Here is a 23,118-nt window from a genome sequence, read left to right on the forward strand (position 1 = left end):
TAATACAGAGAAGAAGGAAATATATATTTTTTTTAAATGTAAATTTTTTTTTTTAATGGAGTCTATGGGAGATGTATTTTCTTTAATATATACTGTATTTCTGTTGTTAAACTTTGGGGCATGCTCATTAAAAAGCATCACTACCTGCAAGCAAATGTCTTGCCCTCTGTACATCAGGTGAGTAGGCCAATAGCAGCAGCTTTTCACATCACTCAGTTAGCCAAGTAACAATTCTGGGTTCTGCTACAGCCCTGCCCCTTTTATTCCCCGAGTAGCACAGGATTTAATAACTCATTGATTGCATAAAGACTGATATGAACACTTTGTTCCCCAGTCTATTTCAGCTAATGAGAAAATGATAAAGTGGGTTAGAAAGCTAAGTTTCTCCTGGAAATTAACTTACTCATCAGGAAATCAACATTCCACTGCAAAGCAAGCATCAGTGAGGAGGGCAGTACTTACACCAAGAGTATAAATACTGTACAATAACATTCTTTAGGTTGTGTGCTTATGGAGAGACTGATGGAGCTCTAACCCATTGACACGTCCCCTTTGCTGATTCATTGATCTGCTTTTAAACACAGGGAAGGAAGCAAAATCTTTCCAGTCTCCAGCAGCAGAACAGAGACAGCACAGCTTTGGGATTGTACAAAACAACCAAGGTAGGTAACATCTGAATTTGTACTCACTTCAGCTCTCCAGACTTGACTAAATGGATAACAAAACACTTGCCTGTATTAATTGATTTATTCTGACTTGCAAGGAGCACACTGTAACATTCCTATGCTCCTTTTGTACAGGTATTGCTAAAAAAAAGTTAACCTTTCTGACCTTTATGAGTTCAGGTTATGTAAATTGTACCAAAAGCATTGTTTTAAGTGCCAAAGTGAATTGCTATAGGCTCTATAAGGATCCCTACAACATTAAAACAGAAATAATGTGAGGAAAAAGAGCAGAAACCAAGTGAAAATTACAATTCTAATTTTTAAATGGTCCTGGGTGCATTATTACTTTTATGATCACTAAAAATGATTTCGAGGTTTCATTTATTCTAAAACTGTAAAGGGCAGCTTAATACAATAGAAACATTATGGGTGTATAAAACTGATACTGTCCTGCTCCCCGGTCACTATAAATAAAACTAATATTATAATAATTGCTGTGTTTGTTGACCTTACATTAGAATTGGAGTTCTGTAAAATCTGGTTTCCCTGGGATGTTTCTGAATTTAGACAAAACGACATGTAGGTAAATGAACAGCAGTTTTATCTGTAACCACTGACTCATTGTTAATGGAATATCCAGAACAGACTGTTTGGCTCTTTGGAAGCCAAAACATTTAATAGCAGAAATATATGAAGTACACAGACTGTAGATGCAGCCCAGTTGCTGGACTGATTCCCATTTAGCTGATGCTACACTTTGGAATGGCACATAGGGAACAATATTAGGATCACATGAATATTTTCAATGCAGGATTTCCTATAAGTAATCATTGTTCAAGTTTTGTCTGTTGTCAGTGTGATACTGAGCCACAACAATGTGCAATATGTATATATAATGATCTACATCAGGGGCAGGCATAAATTAGTGCTTTTGTAGAACTACTTTTCCAAACACTCCCTGCCGGCACTACCACTGGAGCTGCAGCCCCTGATCTACACACTTGTAACTAACTGTTAAAGGCACACTAACCACAAAACTGTCATTTGTAAATCAATGCCTAGTATGTTAAGTTAATACATGTAAAAGGCAATGCTTTGTGTTTTTTCTGTGAGCAAACATAGAGGGCTGTGTCTGTCTAGCCTTTATCTTTTCTATTCTGTAGCTGGTGTTGCCATGTTCCAGTTAATAGTAGATCATGTGCCTTGACAGGAACAATGGCTAGCTACGAACATCTTTACACAATCATCTCTTAATTTGTTGTTTACATAAACACCATGGAAAATTAGAAAAGTGGATTTTGTATATTTGCAAATTAACTTGCACACAGACTGCAAACTCTAAATGCAGCTGAGGGATTGGCATTTTCTTCCATTCAGATTTCACTAGACTATTTTTTGCTTTATGGTGCAATGGGACTTTTTAAATGGAGTGGAAAATATTTTTCTGATAGCCAACAATTGAACTATTTCTAATCTTTTGATTCTGGCAGAAACATCAGGGTATTTAAGGTGATGCCTTCTGTGGCTGCTCTTGGTGTGCTCAAAGCAGCCAAAAGTGGGGCACATCAAGCAGTCTAATTTGGGAAACAATGGATTGGGCTTAAGTGTGATGTGTTTAATTGAATATATGCAGAGCATTTATATATGGTATTTGGACTGCTCACTGTAGATCTGGCCTCAGTTCCTTTTACAATTGCATGGAGGCATAGGAAGTATATTTGTGTGTGCCAATCTGTTAGACACTCCCCAGTGAATACAATAGCTAATGCTGGTCTGGGGTACCATTCTTGCCGCACCTCAGTTATTCTCAGATGCTCCAGAGATACTCTATGCTGTCCAAGATAGTGAAGTAAAAATCATAATTTAAACTTAAAAGTTATAATCTTTACTATGCTGCGCATATGAGGATCTCTGGGACATGGGCACAGATGGCGGAGGGATAAAAAGTACCCTGGGCTTGCACTCCTGTCACCTGAAAATGCTCTGACCCAGGGTCTAAGGTAAGCAATTATATTCACTGAGGATGCGTGTGGGTGAATGTCAATCCAGGATGTGGTATCCTTGACAAACTGGTACTGTGGCAGCTAAATGGCAGGTGAGACTCAGTGTTTATAAATGTAAAGTCATGCATCTGGCATGTAAAAATATCCAAGCCACTTATACCCTTAATGGGACTGCACTAGGCAAATCCATAATGGAAAAGGACTTCAGAGTCCTTGTAGTCTCCAGAGCTCAAAATGATATTATTGATTTAGAGAGAGTGCAAAGAAGGGCAACTAAGCTGGTAAAGTGTATAGAAATTCTCAATTCTGATGCAAGACTGACCAAGTTGGGGTAGTTTATGCCTGAGAAGGGGTGCTTAAATGAGGGATATAATTATGTATATGTATAAGGGGACCACCATATGATAAACTCTCTAATGCTTTATTAACCAATGGGTCCTTACAGCAGACTCTATGGGAATCTCTAAAAGATTCCATCTCAATAATTGGGAAGGGTTTTTTTTCACTATTAGGGCAACAAAGTTGTGAAATTCTCTCCCTGTATCAGGTGTACTGGCTGATACATTAGATAGCATTAAAGGGGGTCACCTTCGGACAATTGAATGAATTTAAACAGCACATGTAAAAAGATTTTTGTAAATTATCTTTATTATTGTAAATGTTTCGTTTAGAAGCTACACACCATATAAGCTGTGGATTTGCTCTGCTCTGTGTTGCAAGTTGTCGCCATCATTAACTTGCAGGTTGCTCAAAAAAGGGGTTCACACTGAACTGGTACTGCACATGTCTTCCCTCTTCTGCTTCATGTACTTATCTATGATACCATTAGCTGACAGGATTCAGCCAATTAGATCAATGAAATGCAATACTAAAGATAACAATATGAAGATGGTCCTCTTTTTGCTGTTAAAACAGGCTTTACTCTGTTCTTCTGGGAAGGTTTTCCACTAGATGTTGGAACATCTTACTCAAGTAAGAGGTTGGCACTGATGTTGGGGATCCTCTCCCATTGCCCATCCAATTCATTCCACATGTTAGAAAGATTAGGACTCTGTGCAGGCCAATCAGGTTCTTCCACTCCCCTCTCTGCAAGTAAATGTGTTACAGACTTTGCTTTGTACATTTTGCAATATGATTCTGAAACAGGAAAGGGCCTACCCCAAAATAATTAGAAGGGGTGTCTGCATGCTGACGAGGTAGTGTATTAAACAAGGGAAATCATTGAATAATAGTATCCTTTTAAAGCCTGCTGTATCTGGAGCTCAGATCTTTCATTGCTTATTTTGTCTTAAATTAATATTTGGGGGCATTTGAGGCAACAACATATTTAGTTAATGCCTGAAATTGCTTTCATTCATCAAATTATAAGAAAGACCTGGCTGTATTTGTGTCTGACAGAACAGGGAGGTTGTTGCTGTTCCAAACAGAGGCTGAGGTTCAGTGCCTGTGGTGTGAGTAATATACAGAGGAATGTGCTTACTTACATGTTCCTAGAAAACTGGTAGAAAGCTCAGTGACTGCATTATGGGACCGGGGCAGTGGGGGACCTGGCAGGAGACAGATTTGAGATGGTTTATATTGTACCATCCCTGCTGCTTCATTTCTGGATAAACCTTCCCCCGGTTTCCATTGATAAGATGACAGCAGAGAAGCCTTGGCTCAAGTACTTTATAAAGGAGCAGTGTCAGCAAATCTAAATGAAACTGGACCCTTAGGATGGGAGGGCAGATGAGGATAAAAGGCAGCAGAGTCTTAAGGGTTTATCTTTTTTGGTCTGAATCTGCAGAAAGAACTATGGTGATTCTGCATTCTAATGGGCAGAAAGCTAGTCAAAGTGTCTCCAAATGTATCAGAACTACACTTCCCAACGCCCTCTCAACAACAAATTGTTCAACAGACGTTACATAAACCTAGCTTTGCTTGTCACTGGGTTACATCGTTGGCTGAGAAGACTTTCCTTTTATTGCTAAATAGCTATTGCTGAACTGCAACATTTAGTGTTCTTAATCGGATATTAAACCCAAGTATAATAGTTTGAATAACAAAAGCATATAGAGATAGATCTTAATTCACCAGGGGGCACAGAGTTACACATTTGGTGCACAAATATATTCATGTTCCATGTAACTTGCATAATTTTATTGTAGACTTATCTGTGAATCTCTGTACTTCCTTAGCTTGTTATCTCTTTGGGATACAAATGGGATCTGATCTCGCATCCAAAGTACATTGACAGATAAAATGTAGTTGTTTGTCCTTGACTGTCAGGCTATCTTGACAAGAACAAGCCAGCAAGCATTTAATTCCAAACTTTCTGGGACAAAGAAAGTGTCTAGAGCATCATCCATATGCTTGTCAGTGCTTTTTGATAAACATCCAGGATATAACTGGGAAGTCATAAGAGACTTTACAGCTGCAGTAGATCTGTAGACTAGAATTCCTGCTTCTTGTACATTTTATTACAACTGGTGGCAGTTTTCCGTCTGGCAGCTATTTTTGTGCTGCTTGGCACAGTCCATGTTCCTAATTCTAACCATTCAGCTCAGACAAACAAGGCAGATGCTCCAAGTGAATGGAAGTCTTGCCTACTTGTCCACTAAATCTTTTTAGTGTTTGAAATAAAGCTTTAATGTCAGGGAGAAAATGGACAGGGACATGTGGAGTCACAGCTCAGGGGACAATAGAAACCCTCTCACACTCCATCTGCAGCTTAGTCATCTTAATCGAATTAGTCCACTGGACCACTGCCTGGTAAATAGGGTATCCAAAGAAACATATTCAAATGATTAGTAATAGTACATTAAAACGTTACAGACAAACTAGTCTGGTGGCACACTTCCTAGGGTCCCATCCTGGAGTGATTATAAATGTATTTTTCAGGATAAGAAGATGATGGCTTACATAGTGTACAACAATAACAGAATGTAATATGACAATGCAAAAGGTTGTCAGACAATCCTATTCCCAACACATATCTACTGCAGCAGTGGGTGGGTATTGGGTACCAGTCTAGTGCTAATTAATATTGCTTCCCAAGTAATACATTTCAAGAAAGGAACAATTCTTGGTAAAACAATTAATCTTGGACTTGTGGACTCATGAGGCAAGGTGCTGAAGTATACTGTGGTAGCTCCTCTGGAACCAGGAAAGACACCTCTAACCATAAATTCACCTCCTCCATGCTTAACTGAAAATTAATTTGTTCACCTGGTCAATGGCATACAGTTTCAGACTGGGACACAAGGGTCCACTAGAGAACCTGATATCATGGTCCCACCAGCTGAAACCCTAAAACCTTTTCTTCCAATTGAGCATTTGGAGTGCATTTCTTGTTTCATGACCTTTCAGCTCTTCTGCATGGAGTCTTCTCTGTACCTTTGAAGTGGATACTTTGTTATGTTTTAATTTGTTGAGTTGTGCCTTGATATCTGGTGCAGGCAGTTTTATGTTCCAAATACTAGTGATGCTACTTTTGATCTTGATGTTGAGCCTAGTATGCCAAACCTTAAATAATCAGAATTTGATAGTATTAAAGTATAAGCCACATCAAAATATGGTCAATATCTAAATTGTTTAAAGGAGAAGGAAAGGCATTTTATACTTGGGCATGCAAAATGTTAGGTACCCCCAAGTGATTGTATTAACTTAACACCCTAGGTTGGTGCTCCTTTCAGGAGAGTTCTTCCAGTGAGCACCATGGAACGATACTCTTTCTGCTTCTTACTTCTTCAGATTTCCCGGGGGCAGGCACATGCGCAGTAGAAAGAAATAGCTGGCTTTTTTGTTAAAGTTCGGCTTTTCACTCTACTGCGTATGTGCAGCACTGAGAAGAAGAAGAAGCAAGTAGGAGGCTCGCTCCATGGTGCTCTCTGGAAGAACCCCGGGCCGGTGCAATTTTCTCCTGACAGGACCGGTTTGGGATGTCAGTTAATTTAATACAATCACATGGAGTGCACCCCCAAGTATAAAATACCTTTCCTTCTCCTTTAAGTGACAAACATTTATTGATAGAAATATACATATTACTATATTATATTTTGAAATTAAAAAGGAACATTGGTTACAATTCTATCAAAAATTCTAAAAAAAAAAATCAAGTTGGCATTCATGTACCAGGGGGTTAAATGCCTGGGTGCTTCTCTCCTTGTCTAGGAACTACTGTATGTCCGCATAGAATATAAGAACAAACAATAGATGGCACTGCCCAATTAGAACACCTAATCCATGTCAAAAGTCTAAACCTAGCTGCTCTAGCTTCTATTTATAATTTAAAAGAACATGGATGACTGTTTTGGAAGAGCTGAAGTAGCATGTGTTTTTACTTAGCTGCATCTCAACTTAGCCTTGCTTTGGCTCATTTAATAACACTCTCAGCAGAAAGACTTTGACTACAAATGTGCAGATCAAAGAAAGTTTTATAAACATACATATATTTTAGTAGGACAGAGAATCAAGCAATATCACTAGAAAAATAGCTAAACATTAACTTTGGTCCAAGAAAAACTCCTATAGACAGTCTGTTACTGCAAGAACATTTTTGTTTGCTGCTTCACAATGAAGTAAAATAATTTTTAGAAAAATATGGGGGCCCCCTTCTTAAAGGTTACTAGTGACAAAGTGAGGTTTGTGCATTAAGGTGCTGTCTGTGCCTCCCATGGTCTTACCTAACTGACAGGGAGATAACTTGCTGTACGTCATATATGCAGCTTGTGGAGCACATACAGTATATATTTTACTGTGTATAATAACAGTTTAAATTTTCATTCTATTGCAATACTGCCTGTCAGTCTTCCAGTAAGCTTTGTTCAGCATCAGTGAAGCATGTTTATCAAAGGGTGAAAATATAGTTATCCACAGTTCACCAGAAGAAAACTCCACAGCTCTTTATTTATTAGTTATGAAAAGGTGAACCCTATTTTCACCCAGTGTGAAAACCAATTACTTCAGTCCAACAGCAGAAAACCCACCTAAGAGAGAGAGCAGTATGTAACACGTGCTTTACTTGGAGAAGCAGGCGTACTGAATTAAAATAGTGTTACATTTGGAGTCCAACATGGTGCCTGAAGAAAATTATGAGATAGAGCAGGTAACCACTGTAGTGCTGGAAGTGATAGGAGGTCAGTTTAATGAGAGTGCTCACCCCACACTGGTGTTATCATGGGCACAATCTTGTGTAGGCAGTGGAAGCAAAGATTGAGAGAAGACAGCTGTTTGTTTTGTGTCCAGAAAGTTGAAGTATGACTGAAGTAATCTGGGAAATAACTGTGACAAAAATCTTTGGCTACTGCTATGCTCAGTGTGTGTGTTAGTAGATATGGGACTCTTCCAGTTCCTTTGGAGAGTTAGCCTTCGAGTGTACAATTTATCTGAAGGACTTTTGCAACAGAACCCATGGCCGGATTTGCATAGCAGACGTCCCTAGGCTTTCCGCCGTTCATTCCCCCGTCCCCGCCCCTTCATTTCTGCACATGTGCAAATTTTCAGCATCGAGTCCGGAGTACTGGTGATTGCTGCGCAGGAAATTTTTTCTCCTGCAAATTACCCAGTGCTTCCGAACCAATGCGGGTGTGGTTGGGAAGCATGCGCCCCCCCCTAAAATGCTGCCACCCTAGGCCTGGGCCTTTGTGGCCTTTCCACAAATCCGGGCCTGGCAGAGGCTGCGGATTGTGTGCTCCATCCTATCCCTCGTTGTTTAAAGTATTGCATTGGTCTGGCTGGTGTGACCTAACAAGGAAAGAGAGCAGCAACATGGGTGGATATCGTTAGAACAAAGCCCTTTTCATAATCTGTATTTGGATTTTTCTTGAGACCAGCAAGTTATTTTCTGCACAGATCATGTCAGATCATCTAGTGAGCCTGTTATGGCAAGTAATAATATGCACCAATCCAGTGTCTCTCCAGCAAATTCAGGCCCTGACTAATTTTGAGGGAGGGTTTACTTTTACTTTGACCATGCTTGTTGACCTCCAAGGATGATAAGGACTTCTTGGCCCTGCTTGGTTAGGGTGAGGCTATTGTGGAGGTACCATTCACTCTCTACCCCTGTAACAGGGGCAATCCTGGGGCTGCTGCTGCCAGATGCCGTCCCTCTCCCAATCTTGTGCTTAAAAATCTGTGTCGGGGTGGGTCAAAGGGGGGTAGCATTGCTAGCATTATGAGTGCAATAGCAAATATCTGGGTTAAAGGACAAGGAAAGTTAAACTAAAGAAGTAGGCTAAAAATGTTGTATATTATGTTTTGGGCTTCTGTACCAGCCCAAGGCATTAAAGATCTGTGTCTCCATAGATGCCCCAGTAGCTCCCCATCTTCTTTTCTGCTGATTCACTGCACATGCTCTGTGCTGCTGCTGCTGTCACTTACTGAGCTTAGGGACCCACTCACAATATACAGTACACATAGAATATAAATGTCACAGTATAAGGCTGATTAGTAATTAATATGGATCATTACGACATGGCAGCACAGACCAGGGCCGGTCTTACCAACTGCGGGGCCCAATTGGAACTATTTTGGTGGGGCCCTCTAAATGGAGTTTTGCAATGTGGCACAGGGTTCCAGGGCTGGATGACGAATAGTAACTGTTTTTCTCTCTGTCCATTGATAATTACTCACTACATTTCACTTGTTTATTTTTATTGAGTTCAACTGCATACACAGCACAGGAACTCATTTTCACAGTATATGCAACCAAAGAGTGCATTTTTAAAGAACTACCCTCCTATTGTATGGTAAATATGTATGGTAAATGTATGTATGTATGGTAAATAGTACAGGGGAATACCTATGCTGCCATAGTTTTATGGGATCTCTCTGTACAGACTATGAGCAAATTTAGGGGACTGTTCCTGCTGAATTGTGCTTAGTACAGGGAATACCTATGCTGCCATAGTTTTATGGGATCTCTTTGTACAGACTATGAGCAAACTTAGGGGGCTGTTCCTGCTGAATTGTGCTTAGTACAGGGAATACCTCTGCTACCGTCGTTTTATGGGATCTCTCTGTACAGACTATGAGCAAACTTAGGGGACTGTTCCTGCTGAATTGTGCTTAGTACAGGGGAATACCTATGCTGCCATAGTTTAATGGGATCTCTCTGTACAGACTATGAGCAAACTTAGGGGACTGTTCCTGCTGAATTGTGCTTAGTACAGGGAATACCTCTGCTACTGTAGTTTTATGGGATCTCTCTGTACAGACTATGAGCAAACTTAGGGGACTGTTCCTGCTGAATTGTGCTTAGTACAGGGGAATACCTATGCTGCCATAGTTTAATGGGATCTCTCTGTACAGACTATGAGCAAACTTAGGGGACTGTTCCTGCTGAATTGTGCTTAGTACAGGGAATACCTCTGCTACCGTAGTTTTATGGGATCTCTCTGTACAGACTATGAGCAAACTTAGGGGACTGTTCCTGCTGAATTGTGCTTAGTACAGGGAATACCTATGCTGCCATAGTTTTATGGGATCTCTCTGTACAGACTATGAACAAACTTAGGGGCTGTTACTGCTGAATTGTGCTTAGCGCAGAGAAATAACTATGCTGCCAAAGTTTTATGGGATCTCTCTGTACAGACTATGAGTAAACTTAGGGACTGTTCCTGCTGAATTGTGCTTAGTACAGGGAATACCTATGCTGTCATAGTTTTATGGGGCTCTATCTGTACAGACTATGAGCAAACTTAGGGGACTGTTCCTGCTGAATTGTGCTTAGTGCAGGGAATACCTATGCTGTCATAGTTTTATGGGATCTCTCTGTACAGACTATGAGCAAACTTAGGGAGCTGTTCCTGCTGAATTGTGCTTAGTACAGGGGAATACCTATGGGAGAAATATTGAATATATAGATAGTTAAACATTTCATTTAGCTGTTACTAAAGCACAAATCCCATCATTCTAAGAAAAAAGACACTGATGCAATTTGATTTATAAAGCCCAAAAAACATGTAGCAGAATAAACACATTTGCAATTCCATGTATAATACCCCAGAAATAAGAGCAGAATGAACACAGTGAGAATTGCATGTATAAATAACCCCCGAAATCACTTTAGGTGGCACAGTGGCAATTTCATGAATAAATATCGAAAAATGCATAACAAAAGAATGGCACAAATGCAATTTTTGCTAGCAAGGAAAGGGTTACAATTCACAAGGCAGTGTAATAAACGTGATTTGTAGCCTTACTGGGCCAGCATTCTTTCTGAACCGATAGTCTGGGGGGGGAGAGGATGAATCTGCAGCACCATCGTCTATCATCCATCATGCCTGTTAGCCGAGTTCAAACACAGTATAATGGCGCCTTTCTCCGCTGCCTGCAATTGGCTGCTGTCATCTGTAGGGCACGCAGGGCATGTAACGAACGCTCCCTCTCCCAGTCCCACCTCTCGCCGCACACCCCCTTAGCTACTATTTACAAAGCCAACGAACAGAGAAAAAAAAGAAAACAGATATTGCCCTTGTGGCGGGCATCAGAGCAGTTCGTCCGGTCAGTCTTACTGCGCGCATCTGGAAACATTGGTGAGGGAGAAAGGCAGCAAATCCTTGCTCTTGCTTTGATGCGGCTGTGCGGGGCCCCCATGGGCGCGGGGCCCGATTGGGCGCAATAGGTCCAATCGGCCTAAGACCGGCACTGGCACAGACACCAGTGCAATTAGCACCAGAATTTAATAATCAGTCCTGTAGCATTAGCTTATATTACCGGCCAACTTCATTTTCTGCTTGATAATTTGCGACGACCCCTAAGCTTAGCTGCTCAACAGCTACTCAGAGCCCACTGAGCATGTGAGTGTCGCAGACAGTTTCCAAGATTGTGACCCCCTGTGACAAGTTTGAAGTCCTGGATCATTGCTGCTATTGAGAAGCTGAAACTTTAGACTGGTGCAATAAGTTCAGTATATAAAACATGACATTTTTAGCCCTATTAATTTTTAGGGTTTAGTTTGCCTTTAAAACCGCCCCTTACAACTGGCCGATCGCTCCCGCCTAAGGCAAGGCACTGCCCGGTATAAATCTATGTCTGGGCAGATAATTTGACTTGCATATTGAAGGAGAACTTAAACCCCCATTGTGATATATCCCATAGCGACCATGCATGCAGAGTGAGCGCAGCGGAGCTCACTGACGCCTTCTTCTCTTTGGTAATCTTCGCGTCTTCTTCCGCCCCTTCGGCAATTTCCGTCTGTTTCGGTGCATGTGCAGTTGTCCCAAACTGGAAGGTTTCTCCAACTGCGCATACGCCAATACGGCGCTCACTTCACAAAAATTATCGCTGCGCTCACTCTGCATGTGCGGTTGCTATTTCTAGAGGGGTCAGAATTCAGGGTTAAGACTGTGCAGGGGGAGGCAGGGAGGGGGCGCAGTGGAGGAGGGCCAGTGGGGACTTATCACAATGGGGGGTTTAGTTTTCCTTTAAAGAAAAAGCTGTCACCAAACTGTATAACCAACCCAGACTGAAACAAGCAAATATACTGGAACTATATAAAGATTCAATTAAGTTAGAAAAAGTTTTATCACATGAAAACTCATGGATGATTCAATTCACAAAAAATCTCTCAGTTTTTTCTCACTGAATTGAATGCCCCTTCTATGAACTCATTTTTCTACTCTGTATCTAACAAATCAGTTGAGCATTCTCAGGGGAAAATTCACAAATCGCCGACAGCTTCACCGCACTTCGCCAGGCATAGTTTCGCCAGGGCTGCTCAAATTCACTAAAAACCGCTCAGGGTTGTGCTCAGGGAGGTGAAAGGTAGAGAAGTTGTGTTGCGTTAATTCGTCAAGCAAAGTGAAGTTATGCTAGCGATGCCTAATTTGCATACGGCGCCAAGTTAAAGTACAATGGACGTAAATGTAGCAGCAAATACATTACACTACACAAGCCTGGGAAACCTTCATAAAATAAAATTGTTATTTTGCCCTATACATGTGCCCACTGCATAGTTTAGGTGCCATATGTTAGGAAATGTAGGGGGGAAGGAGGGTACCCCCAAAAAAAATTAAGATCTTTTTCAGCCTATCACCCTTAAAAAAAAAAAAAAAAGACGCCAGCGTTTTTTGGGACTTAGAGAAAATGTCAACTTTTTATGAAGCAAGTCCTATCTACTTTGTTGCACTTTGCCTGGTCTGAGGTGGCGAAGACAAGTCTGGCGCAAGAGGTAACGGTCAGTAAAATCCCCAACTTAGTGAATTAGAGTAGTTACGTCTATTCGCCATAGTGCAACTTCTCCTGGCGTAAAGGTGTGAAGTAGCGCTAGAGTAGGTCTACTTCGCTAGCGAATTTACGCCAGCAACCGTTAGTAAATCGGCGAAGTGGCAAAATGACGTCATGCTGTCGAATTTTTGCTAGCTTTAGCAACTTTGCCCTTTAGTAAATTTGCCCCTCAGGGTGTACATAATAAAGCAAAGAAGATTAGCCAAACAACACAGGCTGGTGTAGCGGGGATCTCCCCTGCACGTTTATTTCGTCAAGTGATGTAACGTTTCGGGGGTGTGCCCGACCCCTCCAGCCAGCACCGGGCAACTATTACCAGGAGAGACCTAGGGGAAATTAGGTAATTTGTTTTGCTGTATGTACATAATAAAGACCTGGAGAAGAAAGAGTAATGGAATTGTTCTATACAGTAACTGATATGGATATTTGATTTAGAAGTGGTGAAAAATGCATCACATGACATAATAGACAATGCCAGGCTGATTATTAATTACAAAACGTCACTTTAGTTAGACTGAATAGAGAATGACATTTTCAAGGCAGTGTAGGTAATTTTTAAGAGTCTCCAGATACTACTAAATACTGTAAAGTTCAATACCTACCCTCTAAATACTAATCTACAACAAATGTTTGGTCAACAGTCATCAAGAGCCACATCCATATTTGATACTATAGCAACTGGATTGGACTAAGATAGCCAAACTACATACCTTTATTTCGTTTTTTGTGCTCTGGTAATGAATCCTGCAACTGTGTCAGTTACAGCTTTAGTTCAGCTAGATAAAACATAGCAGATGCTGTATAGATGTCATTTACACACCATCACCTACAATAAGTGTTGTAGATGTGAGATAAAATCTTATATTCTCTGTTTTTGTGTGTGTAAACGCTAAAGAATGATGACCCCTCCTTTTCTGCATGATCTAATAAGGCACCTGTGCGGTCATGGTCATAGTTTAGTGCATGTAATGCGATAAGTTTGGGGAACGGCCCAGTGGTCTCAAGAGATATGTACTGGATGACGCGATAGCAACATGGTTGTTTCTCTATCGATTAGCACATTGTTGGGTGGAGTATTTTGCTCATAATGTAAATGGTGTGTGTTGCTGTTGACTTCTTACACAAGCTAGTTTATTGTCATGTATCTAGTATAGGTCAATCTAAAAACAACTGGACTTGAAGACAATGAAGACATTTCACTAGTTTTATTGTCATGTATTTTTTCCAAAAAATATATAAAATTATTTAATAAAACTTAAGCTTAATGAGCCCCTGCTATTAGAGAAATCCATTTCCTTAATTATGGAATGGTTTCAGTCATCAAGTTGCATCCCATGATGTTGTACGGTGCCTCTTTAAATGAGTTCTTCCTGACCTCATCGCAAGCTCTGGTGTGGTCTAAACATTCTTTGTCCCACAGGAACTCCCAGTGCTGTTTTGGATTCCATATAAAAAGCCAGGGCAATATACAAGGCATTGTAACTGACAGCACACGTAAGCCCATTACGTTATGCTATTTTCTTTCGCTCTATCCCTCTTCCTTTATGTATACAGTATTTATTGTGCCCATCAAAATCCCACAAAGAAGAATTTTTAATGTTTTATGTGTTTACCAGTCTATGGTTTTTGCAAATCCCAAGGGTGAATAGCTGCGTCCAATTTACCACAACTATCCAAAATGATGTCAGGATTTGATCCTTCCCAGGCCCAATTGTGAGAGAAACAGTGAGAGACCAATTATCATACTGAAATAGGAGATTTAATGGACTTTGGTTTGGAAGCAGGGTTTGTAAATTTTAAAATGTAATAGAAGCCTGAAAAAGTAACCAAAGGAATATACATGAATATAGATCAGTGATCCCCAACCAGTAGCTCGTGAGCAACATGTTGCTCCCCAACCCCTTGGGTGTTGCTCCCAGTGGCTTCAAAGCAGGAGCTTATTTTTGAATTCCAGGTTTGGTTTAAAATTTTGGTTGCATAAAAACCAGTTGTATTGCCAAACAGAGCCTCCTGTAGGCTGCCAGTTCACATAGGGGCTGCCAAATAGCCAATCACAGCCCTTCATTGGCACCCTCGGGAACTATTTTAATGCTTATGTTGCTCCCCAACCCTTCTTACATTTGAATGAAAAGGTTGTGGATCCCTGATATAGATGAACATCACCTGGTAGTGTGGACAATTTGCCTTATAAAGTGCATTATGTTTACATGTGTATTCACAAAGATAATAACTGGCTAAAAATAATGTTTTAGTTGTTGATACTGATACGCTTTTAAATGAAAGTATGGACAGACCATTTTGTAGTTCATGATCTCCTGTAGAGTCTTTGCTCTCATCTAAATCATATTCTATACAAACCAGTTGTGAAACAACTGCTACTATCAAAGAACCAAGGATATAGTAGGCACTTACATATAGTAGTTGATCCTTGCCTGGGTGCAGTCCAGAAACCCATGTTGATACCAATAGAAGGAGGAATTAAACCTATGTTTTTTTTTAATTGTATGTGCTTACTTCAGTTTATGTTTCCTTAGGTGTATACTCAATGCTGTAATGTACTGTTATTCACGCGAGTCCTTGCATTTTCCCACAACTGATCTGTTTAATAGTGCATTTTGTGCTTGTATTTTCACTTTGATAAGGAATGAAACCTATAGTCTCCCCACCATTTTGCCTGCTAAGAACTGTGCAGCGTTTTTCTACCTTTTATTGGTATCTATATCTATCTATATCTTTCTGACTCTACAGTATATACACACTACTTTTTAGTGGCTAGGCTTCCCAGTGATGGAATGTCCCTTTCCCTTCTATTTTGTTTGTTTGTTTTGTATACCCATATGCTTTTATCACAAAAACAGGAAGCAATATATAAACATAACAATTTACAGTAAGCTTTGAATAAATATTGGCACAGAGATTATTATCAACAACACATTTATAACAAACCAGCAAGAGGTCATTTCTTCTTTGATGTCTATTAACCACACACACACAAGACAGACTATAGTACATTTTCCCTCATTTCAGTAATATTTGATATTTTTGTTTAACTTTTGATTGTAAGAAAAGGTTACCCTGGCAAGGCTTAGAGGAAAGACTGTGCCCTCATATGTTGTGTAAATATTATACCTTATTAACAAAATAGTCTCTATGCTCTCTAGGCAATTTTTAGGCTTTCCCAACATGACTCTTTATGAGAATTTGGGCCCACACTTACACAAGCATAACTGGTACATTTGCATCTTTTTGTTTTCCAGGCATCATGAAGTGGAATTCATTCATCATTTTCTCTTCATTTGCAATAACTTTGGTTTATGGGCAGTGTCCAAGTGAATGTATATGCCCTAGGCCTGGCCAGGTGGATTGTTCTGGACCAGACGTATTAGCGATTCCGCATAACATTCCTCAGAACATCAGAACCCTGCAGATAGTCAACACTGAAGTTACAGAGCTACCAAATGGCATTCTTCAGAACATGACTGCTTTATTGATTTTAAGGATTGAAAAAAATGAACTGTCTACCGTGGGATCCACAGCATTTCACAACCTAATATCTCTCCGATATCTCAGTCTGGCAAACAATAAACTCCAAGAATTGCATGGCAATTTGTTTAAAGACTTGGCAAAACTGGAGACACTTATTTTGTCTAACAACCAAATCAACCAGATCCATCCTTCACTGTTTACAGCTTTAAGTAATGTGAAAGATCTTCAGATGCTTGGAAACAACCTGGAGTCCATACCAGTAGGAGCTTTTGACCAGATGAGTGGGCTCCTTAAACTAAATTTAGCTAAAAACACTATCAAAAACTTACCTCCCCAAGCTTTGGACAATCTTGCTAAACTTCAAACCCTCCGACTGTATGAAAATCAGCTCCAAGGTATTCCAGCAGGATTCCTAAAGAAACTTATCAGCCTTCAGGAAGTTGCGTTACATAGCAATAAATTCAAAGAACTCTCTGCAGATACCTTCTCTGGCAATCCATATTTGCAGAAAGTTTTCTTATCAAATAATGAGGTTGAAACACTGCCACAGGGTATATTTCTGAATTTACCTGAGCTCACTAAGCTAACGCTATATGGAAATGCACTGAGAGAGCTTACCACAGGAGTATTTGGTCCTATGCCAAAGCTAAAAGAACTCTGGCTTTATGACAACCAACTTGAAAAACTTACAGATAATGTATTTAGTAACCTTACAGAGACAGTGTTGCTAGTTATAAGTAAGAACATGATCCAGTCCATCTCCACTCATGCTTTTTGCGGACTGGAAGAACTTCAGGAGCTTTCACTGCACACCAATATTCTTACAACTTTGGATCAAGATGTTCTCAAATGTTTACCTAAGCTGCAGAATATTTCCCTTCATAGCAACAAGATTGAATATCTCCCAGACGGCCTCTTTAAAAACATGGACACTGTAATGAACATACAGCTGCAAAACAACTCATTGGAGAATATTCCAGATGGCTTTTTTGACTCGTTGGTACAGCTACATGAAGTGAAACTTTATGAAAATCCATGGAAATGTGACCACAATCTCCTCTCTTTAAAAAACTGGATATCTGAAAACATGAATAAACTTGGCAACCTTAGTCAATTAGTCTGCACCAATCTGCCTTTCAATGGTATCCCAATTTCTGAACTAAGTGAGCAGCAATTAACATTTCAGGATTTTACAGAGGAGCCAGACTTGTTCCAGTCCACATCCAACTATGACACAAGTAGTCCTGAAAAACATCATACTGCCACTCCCCCCAGACTTACAGGCACAACCGCGAGTAGTGATTTAGATGATGTTTTTATGGTGGATGAAACTCTTGTGCCAGATGATGACACAAAAGACCATGGTAGAGGTAACATGGCGGGAGGCGTTATAATTGCAATAATAATTTTGTGCTGCATAGCACTTGTGGCTGCTGCAATTGCTTGCATACTATTCAACAGAAGGAAGAAAAGCCACGTGGTTCGTATGAGAATGAAACAACAGAATGAATCAAATAAAAATGGTGAATGCTAACAATACATTGCTAATGTGCTGTTTCCTTAAGGAAACAAATTGTTTTTGTATGATAGGAAACAAATGAACTATTCAACTAGGAAATTTGTATTTTTCTGTGTTTTACAATTGCTGATAGTGGGTTCTGGGTCGTGTGACAGCAAGGGTATTGTATATTTTGTTGAAAAAGAAGTCCAAGATGGCCATGGAAGAATGAAATGTATAAGGGTATTTTATTGCATATGCCCCTGAAATTCTTTTTAGAGTTTTGAGCATAAACTTATGCATATTAAGCAATAATCAAAGGGACCATAATAGGTGCTAATCAGCTTAGTCTTGATGCCATGCTATTGCTCATTTACCAGTTTTTAATATTGCCCAAAATAATGTCCAAAATAATAATTGCAATAAGTCATAAAATATGTTAATGGAATAAAAAATAGAATTTCATAGTGTAACCATGTTCTCTACACAGTGAATTTTAATTATGCATTTTGCTGATACTTTTTTGGCACCAGATAACTGCTTTTTCATTAAGACGGTTTATTGCAGTCACTGCTCACATAAAAGCATTTTTTTTTCCTTTTTTCATGGGAGTTGAGAGTTCACAAAGCAAGCAGAGGAAAAATTGTTCGCATTAGACATTTTTTCACCCATGAACTACATATATGAGTATATTTCTAAATCTAGCGTTAAGAAGCTTGGTGCTAATGAACTTAACGTAGAAAGCTATTTTATTAGTAGAAATGATAACTCTGGGAAGTGTGAATTGTGGAAATGATACATACATATTTATATTGTACTTTGCATTTATTTATAATATATTCATTGGCGTCAAGGCATTGTTAGATATATATTTGCTACAAAATAAGGGCTTCTTCTGATTTCTGTGCAATTAACATTTATAACAATCCTTTGGATTAATGTAATACACTGCAATGTTTCCTGGGTCTATTGGCCCATTTTAACTGCCCGGTAAATGCCAGTAAATGTAAGTCATTGGTTGCTATAAGTGGCTAGACTTTTAGCAACTTGTATTACATTTCCCCCAATGTGTATACATATTTTCAATACTATATAAACCTTCTATAGCCCATCAATTGCATATGACTGTATAATTTTTATGAAAAACTCATGTACCAGTTTTGTGCAATCCCTTAATAAATTAACTATAGCAAGAACAGCAATGGATGTATGAAGCCATGCCACTTTGCAGCCAATGTTACCTCTGAGCCATGTTCAAGCATTAGTATACAAAATTTGAGATCAGCACACAAGAATTTTTGTTAGGACCACATACTTTTACATGAACCACCCACTTTCTTGGAACAATGGTTTTTAAAGGTGTGCAGGGATCCTGGGTTTTGCAGTTTAAGAACAGCTGGTTGGATATCTCTGAACCAGACAGTATCAGAAAAAAGTCTAAACTGTAACCTCAGGCGGTTGTGCAGTCGGGTGGGGGGGGGGCTAGGGGCACACAGTTTTTAAATTTTGCCCTGAGGGTTTGTATTTAAATATACAGTTATGTAATGTGCAATGGGTAATGTACATCAGCTCTGTGCAAACTGTTTTAGACTTGACTAGAAACAAATCCATATTCTGATACTATTACTCATGCTGGGATGCTACATGGTAGTGATTTTGTTTTATTATAAAGAGGAAATGATTAAACCCCAAATCCCTAAATGCTAGCCATCAGAGACACTACATTCTCAGGCTACACAAAAGTCTTGCATTGATCCACTTTTATTTAAAGACAATTGAGGCTATACCCATAAAGAATGAAAGATGGCGTTCGTACTAAACAAATAAAGCATAGAATCTGGGGCTGTGGGCACACCAGTCATAGGGCAGAGGAGCATTTCCTACCACAGGAATTCCATGGAATGTAAGAACAATTGAAGTAGAAATCAATTGGAGGAGTCAAGCTGGCACAGTAGGGGAGCAGGTTTCGGAGGAAAAATCTAACTTAAAAATGATGGCATGGCAACCACTAATAATAAGCTTACATTTTTCTACATAAAGATCTATAAATATTGTTGGGGTTTCAAAAGGGGTTCATTACTGAGAAAGTACCTTTTATACTACTTTTTACACCTGCATACAAGGTAAAACTGTTTAAATAAAATTTTACACATCCCTTTGCTAAATATGTATTTTGTGGAATAAATAACGTTTTCTATGTTTTTTCTACATTTATGTAAATATTGTGCAGCTACTGAATTTATTCAGTTATGTATTGTTACCTTGTTTTTAAATAAATTTTTAATATTCTACTGGTCAAATTATTTTAACCATTATTCAAGAAAGAGATCCCCAAGCATGCAAATTATCGATGTGCACGACAACACGACAACCAGCACCTGACCCTAACTTTCCTGCTCCCACACCACACGCCACCTACAAGGAATCTCGATATATAGACCTGCATTTCCCCCCCCATCTCTGATGTTATGAAGGAGATGGGGTGGGCAGGCACATGCCTATAAATAGAGGCTACCAAAGGCTGAAGCTGGGCAGAGGAGAATCGCAGGCGGGTAGGGTAAAATGGAGAGCTCAGCCTGATTTATGGGGCTTATATGGGGCTGATCTGATTGTATGGGAAATAGGTCATCTGGGCAAGGACCACATCAACGAGCCTGAAGGTGGCATATTCAGGGATGATCCTCTCATCTGGTGATCTTCCCCTCATATACCCACCTTAAGATGGGTGTTATCAGGTTGATCTAGTCAAGGGACACTGTCACTGCTTATGGTAAGCATCTGCACATGTATTTTTGGCTTCCAGTAGCAATCAGAAGTCACAGCTCAAAAGCTTTACTGCCATCTCAAGCGAGGAATCAAAGTCTGAAAGTAGAAGAAAGACATATGTGACACAGGATGTGGAAACCATAACCAAACTGCCATTGTGCTGTTTGCAGTTCTATTTTTGTCTATTTTCCATCCCTATAACAGATTTCTTAAAGTTTTACTAAATAAAATCCATATGACTAGATTTATGTCAAATATTTTTGATGGGTGTTTCAGTAAAAGAACAGAAATTATAGTGTTCACTAATGTTCACTGATCATAATGTATGAAATGTGGGGTCTGCTTTCTCTCAACTTACACAACTGACAGTTGTTTATAGGACAAGCCTGTACCTATGCAACAGAGCCTTATGTATCCTTCTATATAGGCTATTATAAAACCCAGGTTGTTGTCCCTACTAAACTGCAGGCTGGGCAGTGATACCTTCCCAAATGCATATGGAATAAAGAAAATGGAAAGTAAATAGACATTCAGCTCTTAATGGAGCAATGGCTAAAGTGATGATTGCATCTTAGAAAATTATCAGCTAAGGACAACTGTGGATGAAAACCCTGCTCCTTGACATGATGTCCATTAATTGGTTAAATGTGTGGAGAGAAGGGAGAAAGGGGAGTCAACTCTGCTTAGCAGAAAAGCTTTGACTTAGCCAGGTGAACATTTCAAAAGTAAATCTTAGTCTGCTGGATAGTTGAAATGTCCTCCAACTAAAATACAGCAATGTATAATTTACACTGTACTGTTATTTTATATGCACTGCAGTAGAAATACGCTGGCACTCAAGGCAAGTGAAATGCAGGGTTACCCACAAAAATAAATAGCATGGGGTAACCTTCTGCCTTCACAAGAAATAAAGACTTTTTCTAATTACTTTTTATTTTCTATGTGTCATTTTTCACATTCTAAAACGGCTCTGGAAGGGAGGGGGGTCGTCGACCCTGTAAACTGTTCTAAATTGATGCATTTAGTTGATACATTTCTTATCTTTGTCCCTGCTGAGGAGAATTCCTGAGGGCAAGGCCAGACATGGCGTTTTACGTATATAATGAAAAATGACATTGACAAAAGCAAAAAAAAATATATATATATATATAAAAACTGCATCCTACATCCATAATTTTGAGAATGTACCCTTAAAAATGGATCAATTGTGGAAAGTGGTGTACCTAATTAAAACCTCTAGGCTCCAATCTAAATTGCTACAAATTGTAATAAAAACGCCACCCTGAACCACCCAAATTTATTCACCCAACCTAAAAGTATTGGAACCAGTTGGGCTACACCACACCACTGTGGCAGCCTGTTCAATATGTTTTTTTTTTTTTTTTTTTACAGAACTTGTATAACAACAATTAGCAAGCAAAACAATGAATGTAAACAAGCAAAATGCAAAAATGTTAACATTTAATGGTAACCAGCAAACTGACTTACGCAGAACATCTGACCAACACCTCACCCATCCTGTTTAATGTATTAGTCAGTTAAGATTTCTGGGTTTTTTTCACCATCTGCACTTCTCCATTTATAAACACATTTCCTTTTAAATGTAGTTGCCAGGAATTTGATAATAGCTCTCTCCTATTTGTATGTATATGTTATACAGGTATGGGACCTGTTATCCAGAATTGGGACCTGGGGTCTTTCTGTAATTTGGATCACCATACCTTGTCTACTAAAAAAAATACTATTTTATTAATACAGAGAAAAAGAAAATGCTTTTTAAAAATCTAAATTATTTAATTAAAATGGAGTCTATGGGAAATGGTTCTAGTAACCATTCTGGCTTTCTGGATTAAAGGTTTCTGGATAACGGATCTCATACATGTACATAGAAGACCTATGGGCTTATTTATCAAAAATCGAATTTGTGAGGTTTTCACGTTTTTTTCTACTTCGAATAAACTTACAGTTGAAAAAAAACTCTATTCTTTGCTTATTTATGAAAAAATTCAAATATATAAAAGTCAGTTGAATACAATCATGAAAAAAAACTCGAATACTTGGAATTTGTGAGTTTACAAGCTCAAAAAAACTTGAAAAACTCAAAAATCTCAAATTAAAAAAATCTTTTGCAGATGCCCTATATTATCTGATTACTGGGTTAAAGTAAGAGGAATTAATAAAGAAGCTTGGAGATTCCCAATGACCCATAACAAATACTTCATGCATCATACACCCAGACCAATACATTGTTACCTATTATGTCCTTATACCTTAAAAGTGGAGAAAACCTCACCCCCCGGCTGCATAAGATTTATGAAATAGATCGATATGATAGCTTTAAAGCATCAACTGCACAGCAGGGCTGTATTTAGGTCCGATGCCGCCCTAGACATCGGACCTAGGGCGGCATCGCCCTAAGACAATATAACAGGCAAGAAAACTTCATCTTGGTATGTAGTTGCCAATTTCTCTCATCTGTATTCTTTTTGAA

The 23,118-nt window shown here is 39.2% G+C and overlaps 1 protein-coding gene across 2 annotated transcripts; it reads left to right on the forward strand.

Annotated features, from left to right (window-relative positions):
• The first annotated feature begins 297 nt into the window (after window positions 1-297).
• On the forward strand, window positions 298-20,150 carry lrrc15.S (leucine rich repeat containing 15 S homeolog). 2 transcript variants are annotated; one of them, XM_018265670.2, is made up of 2 exons: window positions 298-662; window positions 16,135-20,150. In XM_018265670.2, the coding sequence occupies exon 2, from the start codon at window positions 16,140-16,142 to the stop codon at window positions 17,895-17,897; it is 1,758 nt and encodes a 585-aa protein (XP_018121159.1). In that variant the 5' UTR covers window positions 298-662; window positions 16,135-16,139; the 3' UTR covers window positions 17,898-20,150. The 2 variants fall into 2 exon arrangements, with proteins under 2 accessions (XP_018121159.1, XP_041420762.1); XM_041564828.1 differs by lacking the exon at window positions 298-662 and adding an exon at window positions 2,491-2,665.
• The last annotated feature ends 2,968 nt before the right edge of the window (window positions 20,151-23,118 follow it).

This window comes from Xenopus laevis, chromosome 5S (genome assembly GCF_017654675.1).
Source record: "Xenopus laevis strain J_2021 chromosome 5S, Xenopus_laevis_v10.1, whole genome shotgun sequence".
Taxonomy (NCBI): domain Eukaryota; kingdom Metazoa; phylum Chordata; class Amphibia; order Anura; family Pipidae; genus Xenopus; species Xenopus laevis.

Excerpts from the sequence above, each read along its gene's own strand:
- lrrc15.S (XM_018265670.2), top strand. The coding sequence starts at position 16,140 with ATGAAGTGGAATTCATTCATCATTTTCTCTTCATTTGCAATAACTTTG.